This window comes from Erpetoichthys calabaricus, chromosome 2, assembly GCF_900747795.2.
Source record: "Erpetoichthys calabaricus chromosome 2, fErpCal1.3, whole genome shotgun sequence".
Classification (NCBI taxonomy): Eukaryota; Metazoa; Chordata; class Cladistia; order Polypteriformes; family Polypteridae; genus Erpetoichthys; species Erpetoichthys calabaricus.
The window spans coordinates 38,534,412-38,546,907 of record NC_041395.2 but is presented as its reverse complement, the minus strand read 5'-3'; the positions used below and the strand labels follow the sequence as shown (position 1 = coordinate 38,546,907).

Genomic DNA, 12,496 nt, shown 5'->3' with positions numbered 1-12,496 from the left:
CATGTTTTGTTAAAGCTCAACAATGAAACGAAATCTAATAAACTGTTGTATTGAGAGAAATATACATTTATACGCATATCTGTTTATCTAGCCAAACATTGTCGAAGGGATTTACCGTGTTCGTGTGATGTTTACACCGTTATACGTTATCCCTGTGCCTGCTTGGGTTTTGTTCCTCCCTTCTCCCCAAAGACTGGTTAGTTTGATTGGCGTTTCCATACTGACACTGTGTGAGAGTACGTAAGTGTGTTCCCCCCTGTGGACTGGAACCCTGTTTCGTGCCTCGTGTCCATGTTGCGCAATTAGGCTCTGCCCGTATACATTCATATATACTTTGTCAAAGCGGTAAAATACAGTAAAATATAGTCGCGTATTTCTGCTGCAGTAACACAGTACTTCTGTTACATTGCTTCTGTGTGCCATTGGATGGTGCAGTCAGTGTTTAACCGTTTCATGACATGCAGCTCTAGTGCTGCAGCTCCAGCCTTACAAAGACAGCACGGTGTTTTTGGATACCTGCACATAAAGGTGAAAAGTATGTCTCGCGCCGCATATCTGCTTTACACTACAATTCCCAGAATGCTGCATTGTTGTATCAACACGTCACATTCCAGATCTCCTTGTGAACGCGCACTCTCTCGCGGCGATGTGTGACAGGTTCAAGTTTTTTCAAAATACTTTTCTTTTAAAAAATCTTATAAATAAACCATGCTTAAAGGCCGCACGAGTATAAATGTCAAGGTCTATAATATTTTATACCGCAGGAAAAGTGTTAAAAAATCTTACATTTTATTCTGTTACTTTTATTTTATAAACTAGGGTGAAGGTTTCCTTTCTAGCAGGTGCATCACTCCTTCATTTTGTAAAAAACCAGGCAGCCGCGAGAAGTGTACTGAGGGAACCATTCAATTTTGAGCGGGTACTGCAGTCGGTTATTTTGTGTTCTTGTTCAGTTGTTTTGGGGGAGCACAGAGTAGAGAACGGGGCTAAAATCGACTTTCTACTAAGAACTACATTACCGACAATGCCCTTCTTTGGTGGCGTGCGAGCGACCAGCTCTGTTCGTGACCGAGCAGAGTGCGCTGGAGCGCGCGCGGTGGCGACAGCGTGGAGCAGGTTGAAGCCGGTCTGACAGACAGTGAGGTCTGCCGCTGAAGAAACCGCTAGATTGGTATTAACAAGAAAGATACAGTGGAGCCTGTTACGCTCTCGAATTTACAGTTATCTTGGTGGAACTATACCAAAGTAATTTATGACTTGTTCTTCCCCGACAAATGCACGGGCTGCTGCCGGCAAACCTACCGACGCATTCGAGTGCCATCATTCTTAAGTGTCCGCGCAGTGAGTACTGTTGTCCATGTCTTGTTTGTTTGGAAGGTGCTGAATTTGGAAGTAATGAAAACAAACCAAAATAAGGGCCTTGCGTGTCAACGGAGCTGCACACTGAGACAGGAAATTTGCGTCCCCTCCGGTCGCAATAAATGAATGACAAAAGCAGGGCGAGTTTTCCCAAGCGGAACGGCTGTGAGCGTCTCCCATTATACCGGACGCTCGAGGCGCGCGGTGCCCATTGTAGGTCGTTTATAGGGACGCTAGGAAAATGATCATAATTGCGCCGTTTGGTTTTGTGAGACTGGCATGAGACCTGAGCTGTGGGTGCGCTGCAACGTTGTGCTTGCTGTCGCCGAAACTGTGGCGGTTTGGTCTCACGGAGAAGGGTCAGTGGAGCTTCGGATGTAAAGTGCGCAGAAGACCGGTTAGAGATGAACCGAACACCTCTTGGCTGTAGTGTACACTCTTAGTGTTGCAATTAGAAGAAGTATAAATTAAATTAACACCGGACAGACCCGGAAGAAACTTTCTTGTTCTCAAATTCCCTATTTCAATCCGATTGGTGGATTTCAGTCTCCGGAATGAACTCAAGTCTATATTGCGTAAATGCGCACGTTGATGTTCCGTTTTAACAGTTCAGCTTATGTTCAGGCGTGTATTAAGTAAATTGGACCGAAACGTTTGTTCCTCCTTTGTATTGGAAGTCACAACGTATTACTGCGGAGGCCGGCATGGTCAAACTACATTAAAATCTGTCTTCCCTAAAACACTTCAGTCATAAACCCGAAACTGACAAGCGTACACTGTAGCCCAAACCACTTTGGGCTTTTTGTGACCGAATCCAAGATATGGCTTCAGTTCGCTTCACGGTGACACCCACTAAAGCCGAGGACATCCCTGGCCTGTCAGACACGTCACCAGACGTGAGCTCACGCTCCAGTTCCCGGGTGCGATTCGGTTCTCGAGAGAGCGTGAGCCGCAGTGAGCCACTCAGTGAGGCATCCGGAGCCGTCAGTACCTCACTTGGTACAGCCGGAGTGGAAACCCCGGAGAAGAGTACAACAGCAGCAACTGGAGCAGGTAAGTCATACGTGGAGGAAACAACAGTCTTGCTTGCCAAGATTTTTTGGCAGATAAACATTATGTATATGGGGATGATCATCTGATGGTTTTTAGGAGAAGGGAGCAGTGGCATATTAGGTGACTGAGGCGATTATTTAATCAGAGCCCAATTTATGATGGATTTGGAGGTGTTAATTAACACTGCCTGTTGAGCAAACTCAATTAGTATTAATCATTTCTCATCCACTAAAGTACCCGATTGTTGTAGAATTGTTTATTGTATAATTTATGCAACAAACTTTTCTTGATACATGGGTATGTACATAAATCTACATACCTTTGGTGTTGGGTCCAGCAATCATCGACTGGCAGTGGAATCATACATTTTTCCATTTTTATAAAAAATAAAATGGAATACAAGAGGATGGAGGCATCATCTTTTTTTTTTTTTTTTTTTATAAAGATATTAGCTTTTCATATACTTTGAAACTGACCATGATGGTGTTTAACCATATAGCATTATTTCATCACAGTACTTTTGCAAGCTGTCATGCTTCCCTTACTTAGTTTTTATGTCCCACAATCTATAAAGTTGTTTGTAAGCCTAAACTGATTTGGTAGACAAGTTTTTATGAAGGCTGGTTTATGACTAAAAAAAGTAAGTTGGATTTACAGATCATATCTGCTGACATGGTTATAGCCACTCTGCTTGACCTGCGTCTTTGTCTTATTATATGTTTATTCTTGTGACCTGCTTCCCTAAATACGTAGTTTCTTTTTAGTACTGTTGAACCAGACATGTTATCTACAGAGTTTTAAAGCAGAACGTTCTGCACTCAGGTCCCAATCCAGGTGGTTTGTAGTGTGGTGGGTGCGGCCATGTGCTATCAGCATACGCTCCTAACCTCATGTTCTGTGTATGGGGTGGGCTGAGTACCCCACAATCCCCTTGGTAACCTCCCAGCTTAAAGTGCTACTGATAATAATGAGATAGTATGTGATTTCATTTTTTTAGCTTTTGTTTACTATCTGTTTTGAGCATCTTGTCACAATTAATGACAGTATATACAATTGTGGTTGGGTAACTGTAAAATTCAGTATAAGGAAACACACACATATACAGTATATGTAAACTGTGTTTTTGAGATTGTAAAAATTAGTAAAGAAATATGTTAAAAAAAAAAAAAGGCAGATTCACCGAGAGGTGCCTCTACTCTGTGTTATTGACCCGGTTTAATTCCCTCATTTTTATTTTTATTAACTGGTATGTGATTGTTCCATTAGTTTTAGTGTGCGTACAGTGTGAGTAATTAACATTGTCTTGCCAGGCACGATGATGAATTGCTGCCTGTGTCTTTTGTTTCTTAGTAAAATGGTTCACTTGACATCTGAAAAAATGTAATGATATATTTTTAATCATAACAAATGTTTTGTCTTGGTTGGATATTAAAAATTACAAGTCTATCCGTCAACATATTTTTTGAACCTCACTATTCATTTCACAGAAATTCCAGAATTGTTGATTGCAAAGAAATAACTAATACTGCATTGGATCCTGGTATAACACAGGGCAAAAATATTCTTTTATTCATTCAAACTGTGCCAGTTTAAAGGTGCCATATAACCCAATTTCCTTTGGATGCAAGAATAAACATGAGTATCTAGTGAAAAGCCATACGGAGCAGGGGAGAAGATGCCAACTTTCTTTAGAGAGTGCCTGTACTGCAAAGTGAGTTTTGGTCTTTGAAGATTTAAGACAACAGTGCATATCCTTGTGCCACAGTCTACCCTAAAATATGAAACTTTGGTGTTTTTTTTTTTTTTGCTAATTGCCTTGTAACATGTGTTTGTATTTATTTTTATGTTGTCTGCATAGCACAGTGGCAGTTTCAGAAACCCACACTCTCTCAGCATGTGCATTTGCCCCAATAAGCATTATGTTATACCTTCCACGTGGGCATTATGGATTACTAATTGTTCTGAGCCTCACTGGAGCCTCAGGGTGTACATTTCTCTCCTGTGTCTCTGATTCTGTCTTTTTTCTCTCATTTTTTTAATCTCTTCAGCTCTTTATAGGTAGATTCTAGATCACACAGATTAGGTTCAGCAGTGAGGCATGATATAAAATGAGAGCTTTGTGTTAGCATCCTTGGAAAAATAAAAACTGCAACAGAAAAAAAATATGTCCTGAGTGCTCCATTGCATTTACGTAAAGATTTAATTTGCATCATTCACAAAGCTAGCTGCTAGTAACCATGACCCTAGAGTTGAAAAGTTGCTACATAGTGAGATAGGGAGTGAGTTGAAAAGGACAGCCAGACTTTTTAAAAATATGGTGGATTCTTAGAAAAAAACATTTTACCGTTGCAAAATGATATGTGCAGTACAGTATCTGCATTTTCCAATACGTGTAGTATCTCAAGATATGCTGCAAGTGAAGATATTCAGTATGCATTAAACATTTTGATATTTGCTGAAGGGTAGATGGGCTTTTTATTTCTTTTTAATTTATATATCATCATCATATAATGCTTTAATTAAGGTAATTTCCTGGAGCAAATGAATGAATGTGTGCCACAATAGTAAAAAGTCCCATACATCACCATTAATTTTATTGCAATATTTTGTAACACATCATCTGATTTTATGGCTCTTGGTTTAATTATTTTAATTTAGGAACTGCTAATTCCTTCAGTCCTTCGTAAAATTTCTAGTGTATGTGTTTTTTTTTTTTTTTTAGATAAGAAGTACAGAAATGTTTTAATCTTCTACAAGTTAGGTCTCTTTTTTTAACACATTGCAGAAACAAAGTTTTTGTTGGCCTGTTTGTTTACAGGGCTTATATCTCACATGCATGTCAGATTGTTTTGACATTTTATAACTGTTCAAGCTGGACATTCTTATTTTATAACCTTGCCATTGAATGATGAGCTGTCCAATTGATTCCACTGTTTTTCTGTAGTACTGATAATTTTGAGTTGGGTTTTCTTGGAGTATAGTATTGTAATATAACGAGTTTTTACTTTTAATATTCCCCGTTTCTTATCCATTTGTCTGTCTCACTATTTTTGATTTTACATATTTGGTTTGCAGTTTAACCTTCTGTAACTTTACCAAACTTTGTGAATGCTTTAAAACTGAAAAGACAGACGTGAACAATTAGAAATTACCGTTTATTTTCTGGATTTAATACTGCAGAATATATTTTTGTATTTGTACCTACTACCTTGATGTTCATGGTCTCCAGTTTTCACTATTACTGACTTTGATGACAAAAAAACATCCCTGAGTTGTGCATGCATTGGCCAGGTGGAGTCAGGACACTGGATGTTCAGAATCGGAATATCTTTATTGCCATTGTAACAAATACAGTGAAATTAGGTGCAGTCCCTGTGGTGTCAAAATATAAATAAACTATAATTAAAAAAGGATACGAAATAAGGTAGAACACAAACATTCAACATAAGACCTTTTTGCACATGATGTCATCTATTGCACTGCTGCATTGGAGGTGATTAGGTGGCGATTCAGTGCCCTAATAGCAACAGGGTAGAAACTGTTATTCAGTCTATGAGTCTTTGTTTTAATGCTCCTATGTCTTTTGCCTGATGGCAACAGTTTTTAATGGTAACTCTCCAGTACAGGTTGTTGCTCTCAATGATCCTAAATTGAAATAAGATAATTCAGATGATAAAAGGTTCCCCCGATTGGTTAGGATTACAGTTTGTGTCTGTAGCAAACATTTTTTTGCTAGAGGATTATACAGTATACCTGAACCAGTGTGTTCTAAGAAAGGTTATATTGCCCGCAGCATTTTAATAAAAAGCCTTCTATAGTCTGAAATATGTACAAACAAAGATGTTTTCCATTGGGAGCTTGAAATAATATGTTAATGTATTTCAGTGTGTCATGTTAGGTCTTTGCTAATTACTTTTATAAAATTATTAGTTGCTTGCTGAAGATGTGTTGTGTAGAAATGAGGCTTTATAGCTGATAGTTATAATTAAGAGTTTCCTTCAGAAATATGATCTCCCTTTACAATGCCACATCTGCCCTCATTAATTGTAAGATATCGTAAGTGTATGAGGGTGGCATAGTGGGTAGTGCTGTTGCCACGTGGGACATGCGTTTGAATCCCACATCTGTGTGAAGTTTGCATGTTCTGTCAGTGTTTGCATAGTTTTTCTTCTGGTTATGTTGGTTTTCTCACTCTTTCCTAAATATGAATGTCTCAGGTTAATTTGCTGTGCCAAAAATGGCGGCCTGTGGATTTATGGATTTGTGCATTTGTGAAATCTGCAATAAACTTGCATCCCCATCCAGGATTGTTTTCTGTGTTGTGCTCAGTGTTGATGCAATCCACTGTGACTCTGAAATGAAGTGGGTTTCTGAATCATTTGTAGTAGAAGAACAACATATAGCTAAATAGTTAGTAGCACCCCAGTTCACACCCTCCTTGAAATGTCAAAAAACTAAATCAATTGGGTCATCTTTTTATATATATATATATATATATATATATATATATATATTTTATTCTGCTATACATTTCTTTTGTATTATAAAAAGTAAGTGTGAACAAAGAGCCCAAAGTGCTTATATTTTCAATGTAAATCAAAACAGTTTGGAAAAGTGTAAAATAAGTGAGGCCTGTCTCTCTTTGTCTCAGTCACCCATGTTGTTTTATAGGCTCTTTTTACTTACACTACTTTTAAAAAAACAATTTTGAATATATGAATCTTGGAAGTACTTTTCAGCAGTTGCACATATGCTAATTTCTTGGTTCATTTAGAGCCCGGATTAAGAATTTATCCTACACAGCTGCGGTTTCAGGTTATGATGTCATGCTGTTTGTTTTTTCTGAAGATTGATTGGTGACTGGGGCTCCCGCGCCTGGGTGTGTCTTTTCTTCGACAAGCTTCTCATTTCCTGAGATAAAAGAATGCGAGAATTGCTAGTGTGAAATATTAAGCTGTGTGACCCGAGGTGACCCAAGTTTTTTTTATCACGTGACACACTTTGATCCAATTAGAAGAGAATGACAGAGCACAAATTTCCTGTATCTTAGAGGTAGAGCAGAGTTTCAAAAACGTACCTGCTTAAGTGAGCAGTTTAAAAACATAAAAGCTACTTGGATTAAGCAGCCTGAGCCTGAAACAAAAAAAAGAAAGGGAAATAAAAGAAGCCTTTGAGATTGACACTGGGTGAAAGGGGAGAAGGGGTGGTTGTGTTAGACAGAAGGACACAAGTCTGATGTACTGAGGGAAGCCAAGAAGTTTGACAGTTGTGCGACATGGCCTGAAACAACAGGGTATCAGCAGAGGGAAAAATCAAGAGGTAGCAGTGGGAGTTGACCAGGTCCTTGAGAAAACTTTAGTGAGAAACAGCAGCTGTAGGATGAAGGTGTGACCGGCCATCCAGATTAATAATTACAGCTGGACAAATAGGTTACTCTTGCTCAGCGCCATGACACATTTTACTGTAACCAGAGTCCAGGAACCAGAAGAGGAGGACAGCGTGTTTGCGTTATCTTCCAGCTTTTCCCAAAATCTGGACTTGAGTGACTTTAGTTGGTCTGGTAAGTTCCTGGACGATTGAGGAATATGGATCTATGCTTGTTGATACACCATGTCCGAGCATCATGTGAAATGCTTAACAAAGATTGTTTAGGTCACTGATGCCTAACTGTTAAACATCACATTCTGTAGTTCTGTGCAAGTCTTAAGTGTGTGCATGATTGTTTGTGTGTATTGAACCCCCTTGCCCATAAATCTTTTTTGCCCATACTTGTCAGAACTATCTAGTTCAGGCATAGTGCTGAGTGAAAGGCTTTCTTCGATGTGCAACACAGGCCTAATTTTGATTACCATGACCTCATTTTTGTAATGTTTTTCTTCTACAGGCCAGAGCCACTACTCTGCTGAAGATGTTAACCTATTAGGTAGGCAGCTCTTCCATGAATTTTTTGTCAGCAGTCAGGTTTAAAATTGTGTGGTGGTATGTGGGAAATGTAGGTCACAAGAAATAATCAATTTTTGTTTTATGTAATGGCTTTCATTGTTCATAGGTTCATTGTGAACTCATCATTCTTACAACTTTTGACACGGTGATTGGTATGCAAAATACACTACAGCATTTACATATGAAAGGAAAGTCAAACTGAATGTAATATATTTACATTTCTTAAAACCCTTTCATGATGACATCATGTTTAGACTAATCTAAAATGGTGGTTCTTTCATTCATAATATTTTTAGGACAATCCTGTATATATACCGCAGTCCAGAAAACAGTAAATCAACCATCCATCTGTTCATCCATTTTCTGAGTATGAAGTTTCAATTACATGATCATAAGGCAGTGAAGCCCGTGTTGTCACCATTTAATGTAAAAGAGGAAACAACCCCAAGTCATGAACCGTCTATTGCAGGGCACACTCATACACACATGCTCACGCTCACACATCAGATTAATTTAAAGTCACATTTTAGTTTGATATGTGCATTTTGGAGATTTAGGAGCAAATCTGAGAATGTAGATCTTCCACACATTGATAAGGTCAAATACCTTAGCTACTGCAACACACTGCCTGTCCTTTTTAATTCAACCTGAAATACTGCATTTCATTTTTAATGTCTAAATGCTTGGGTGATCTGTTTATTTAGTTCATTTTGCTACACATTTTCAGTAATATTCTTCATGTACATTATGTCTGAATCTTTTTTAAATTCGCTTTTAATGTAATTTACTGGAATAGAAAAATTATTAGTTGTTTTAGATTTCAGTCCTTAAATATAACTGTACATAAGATATATGTAACAATTTAATAAAACATTATTAGGTAACAGTTCTTTAAAATCTATATGGTTGCCAACTCTACACCAAGTTTGATGATGTTGTGGTTCTTGATTATTCACTTTTTATACCTAAATATTTACTTAGAAATGGGAAAGGGATAATTATGATAATATTGTATAATGCGAAACCCCACTGAAAATGATTATAAAAACACTTAGCATTTACTCTTGAATAGGAGAGCACCTGGCTCCCTGGACCTATGCCACAATTGTGTCCTGCATTGCAATTTAACCTTTTGCTGAAATAAAGGTTTATGGGTGTCTCGGCTTGTGGTGCTCGCATTATGAGATTTAAAAAAATGTTGACATCAATATCTTCTATATAAAAAGCAATGTTTTGCCCGAATGGGGTTTAGTTATTGAAATTCCACTGTGCATTTTTGAGTGAGGGAATATCATACTTTTTTGTCCACTTTTGGAGCGAGTGAATTAGAATATTTTTGGTGAGAATAATTTGAAGGTGAATTTGAGTTACAAAAAAGAATAGAAGGTAAAGAAAATACAGAACATCTACTTTTTTTCCTTATATTGCACATTTGAATGATTAGAACATTAGAACAATCTATATGAGAACAGGCTACCAGTCCTGTCCATTTAATTCTTCAAATATAGTTTTCACAGTCCCTAAAGTCCAACTGTCTACCACTCTATTTAGTAACTTATTCCATATATCTATGGTTTTCTTTTGTTTAGAAAAACGTCCTAATGTTTGTGCGACAGTTACACTTAACAGTTTCCAACTGTGCTAATTTCCTTCATAATTTTAAAAACATCAATCATCATATTATTATCGTTGGATGTAGAAAAAGCATTTGATATGGTTGAATGGAACTACCTTTTCACTACATTGGAGAAATTTGAGTTTGGTCCAAACATTTGTGCATGGATCAAACTATTGTATACCAGCCCAGAAGCTTCAGTTTGTATTAACAACATTGTTTCAGACTACTACAAACTAGAATGTGGTACTAGACAAGGATGCCCTGTGTCACCACTGCTTTTTGCAATCGCCATTGAACCACTGGCACACTGCTGAAATACTTATGAGATAAAGGGGATTGTAAGAGAAGGACTTGAACAGAAAATGTCACTATATGCAGATTATATGGTACTATATATATCAGATCCACAAAATAGTGTGCCTGTAGTCCTAATAGCACTAACAGAATTTCAAAAGATTTCTGGACTGACTCAAAATTAATTTGAATAAAAGTGTGATGTTTTTCCAGTGAACTCTATAGAACACAATATCAAATTGGACACCTTCCCTTTTGTCATCGCAGATCAGTTTAAATACCTAGGGGTAAACATCACAAGTAAACATAAAGCTCTTTGTCAACAAAATTTTGCTGTCTGCATGGAAAAAATTAAGCAAGACTTACATAGATGGTCAACCCTTCATCTCACTTTAGCTGGAAGAAATAACACTGTCAAGATGAATATCCTTTCAAAGCTAATTTTTCTAGTTCAAAACATGCCAATATACATCAATAAATATTTTTTAAGAAGTTAGATTCAATCATAACCTCATTTATTTGGAATTCAAAACATGCACGCATCCAAAGGACTTCCCTACAAAGGCCTAAGGCAAAAGGTGGCATGGCTCTACCTAAATTTTATTACTGGGCGGCAAATATACAAGCTATAAAAACCTGAACATTAACACAAATAGATAAACAATCACAGGCTTGGTCCGCAATAGAAATAAAATCCTGCAGTACTTCTTTATATTCCTTGCTTTGTAGCCCAATAAACACAAGTTATCTCCAATAATACTAACAACCCAATTGTGCTTCATTCACTGAGAATATGGAACCAATGTGGGAAGTACTTCAAGATAGAGAAGCTTTTATCTGTGGCATCTCTGCACGATGACCACCTTTTTCCATCCTCTCAAATGAACACAGTTTTTAATGTTTGGAAAACATTTGGAATTAAATCATTTAGACATCTGTACACCGACAACATCTTTGCATCCTACGAACAATTACATTCCAAATTTAACTTTCCAGCAACACATTTCTTTCTCTACCTCCAAATTAGAAACTTTGCTAAACAAAACCTGTCCAATTTTCTCACCTCCCACCTACATCTATTCCGGAAAAAATAATGATCAGTCTTGAGGACTCAGACAGAATTTCTGTAATATATAAAAATGCTTTAAAGTCCCTCCCTTTCAAAGATCCCAGAGTACAGTGAGAAAAGGATCTCTCGCTCAACATTTCAGAAAAAGAGTGGAAGGCAGCAATGCACAGAATTCACTCGAGCTCCATATGCGCAAAGCATACAATTATTTAACTTAAAATTATATATCGAGTGCATCTGTCTCATTTAAAATTGTCCAAAATATTTCCAGGGCAAGATCCAACCTGTGAACGTTGCAATCAAGTTCCAACCTCATTGGGGCATGTGTTTTGGGCGAGCACCAAATTAACATCATTTTGGACAAAAATCTTTAAATGCCTTTCAGACAGCCTTGGAGTCACAATTCCTACTAATCCATTAACATCTGTGTTTGGTGTACCTCCAGATGGGCTTAAAGTGGAGAAGGAAACTGTAATTGCCTTTACTTCACTATTGGCACATAGACTTATCTTGCTCAACTGGAAGAATCCTAACTCACACTTTTAAGTCAGTGGGTAACTGATGTTATATTTTATCTGAAATTGGAAAAAATCTAATTCTCACTTAGAAGATATGTGCAAAACTTTTTCAAAACCTGGCAGGATCTAATCAATAACATTTTAGAATAAGCATTTAAACTGAGGAAGCAGGTTCTCCTCCCTTTTTTATTCTATTTATTTATTTTATTTTCCTACTATTAAAAGTTTTACTCTGTTGGCGTAGCTCTCTTTCTCATGGGTTGGGGGCTGATTTGTTTCGAACTTAGTTTTGTAAAACTTGACTTGCTTGTATGGAATGTTATTTGATTTTAATAAATTCAATAAAATGTTTAAAAAAAAAAACTTAAGTCATACCACCTCTTATGTCCTTTTGCTTAAACTAGAAAAGCTCAGCTCTTTGAATTTTTCATCATAACTCATCACCTGCAGCCCTGGAATCAGCCTCCAAATGAGTGAGTTGAAAAGCTTGAGCTTGAGTAATATTAATCTTTTGGTCCAGTTGAGTCTTTTGAATAAATGCAAGTACAACCGCATTTGACTGCCAAGTATGTTTGTTCATTGGTAATGTTTTCTGCTACATGGATAGTACAAATATAACTTTTTATTCCTAGAATCAGTTTG

General features: G+C 37.3%; 1 protein-coding gene across 4 annotated transcripts in view; it reads left to right on the top strand.

The window, feature by feature from the left end:
• Window positions 1-852: 852 nt before the first annotated feature.
• The window catches only part of LOC114645774 (solute carrier family 12 member 6-like), a 74,394-nt gene continuing 62,750 nt past the window's right edge, over window positions 853-12,496 (top strand). Inside the window, exons 1-2 of one of the 4 annotated variants that reach the window (XM_028793612.2) lie at window positions 7,447-7,972; window positions 8,297-8,335. In XM_028793612.2, the coding sequence (XP_028649445.1) occupies window positions 7,861-7,972; window positions 8,297-8,335 (151 nt within the window). In that variant the 5' untranslated portion in view covers window positions 7,447-7,860. Of the gene's footprint in view, window positions 2,413-7,446; window positions 7,973-8,296; window positions 8,336-12,496 lie in introns of those variants that run through there. The other 3 variants (XM_028793610.2, XM_028793611.2, XM_028793613.2) reach the window with 3 other exon arrangements.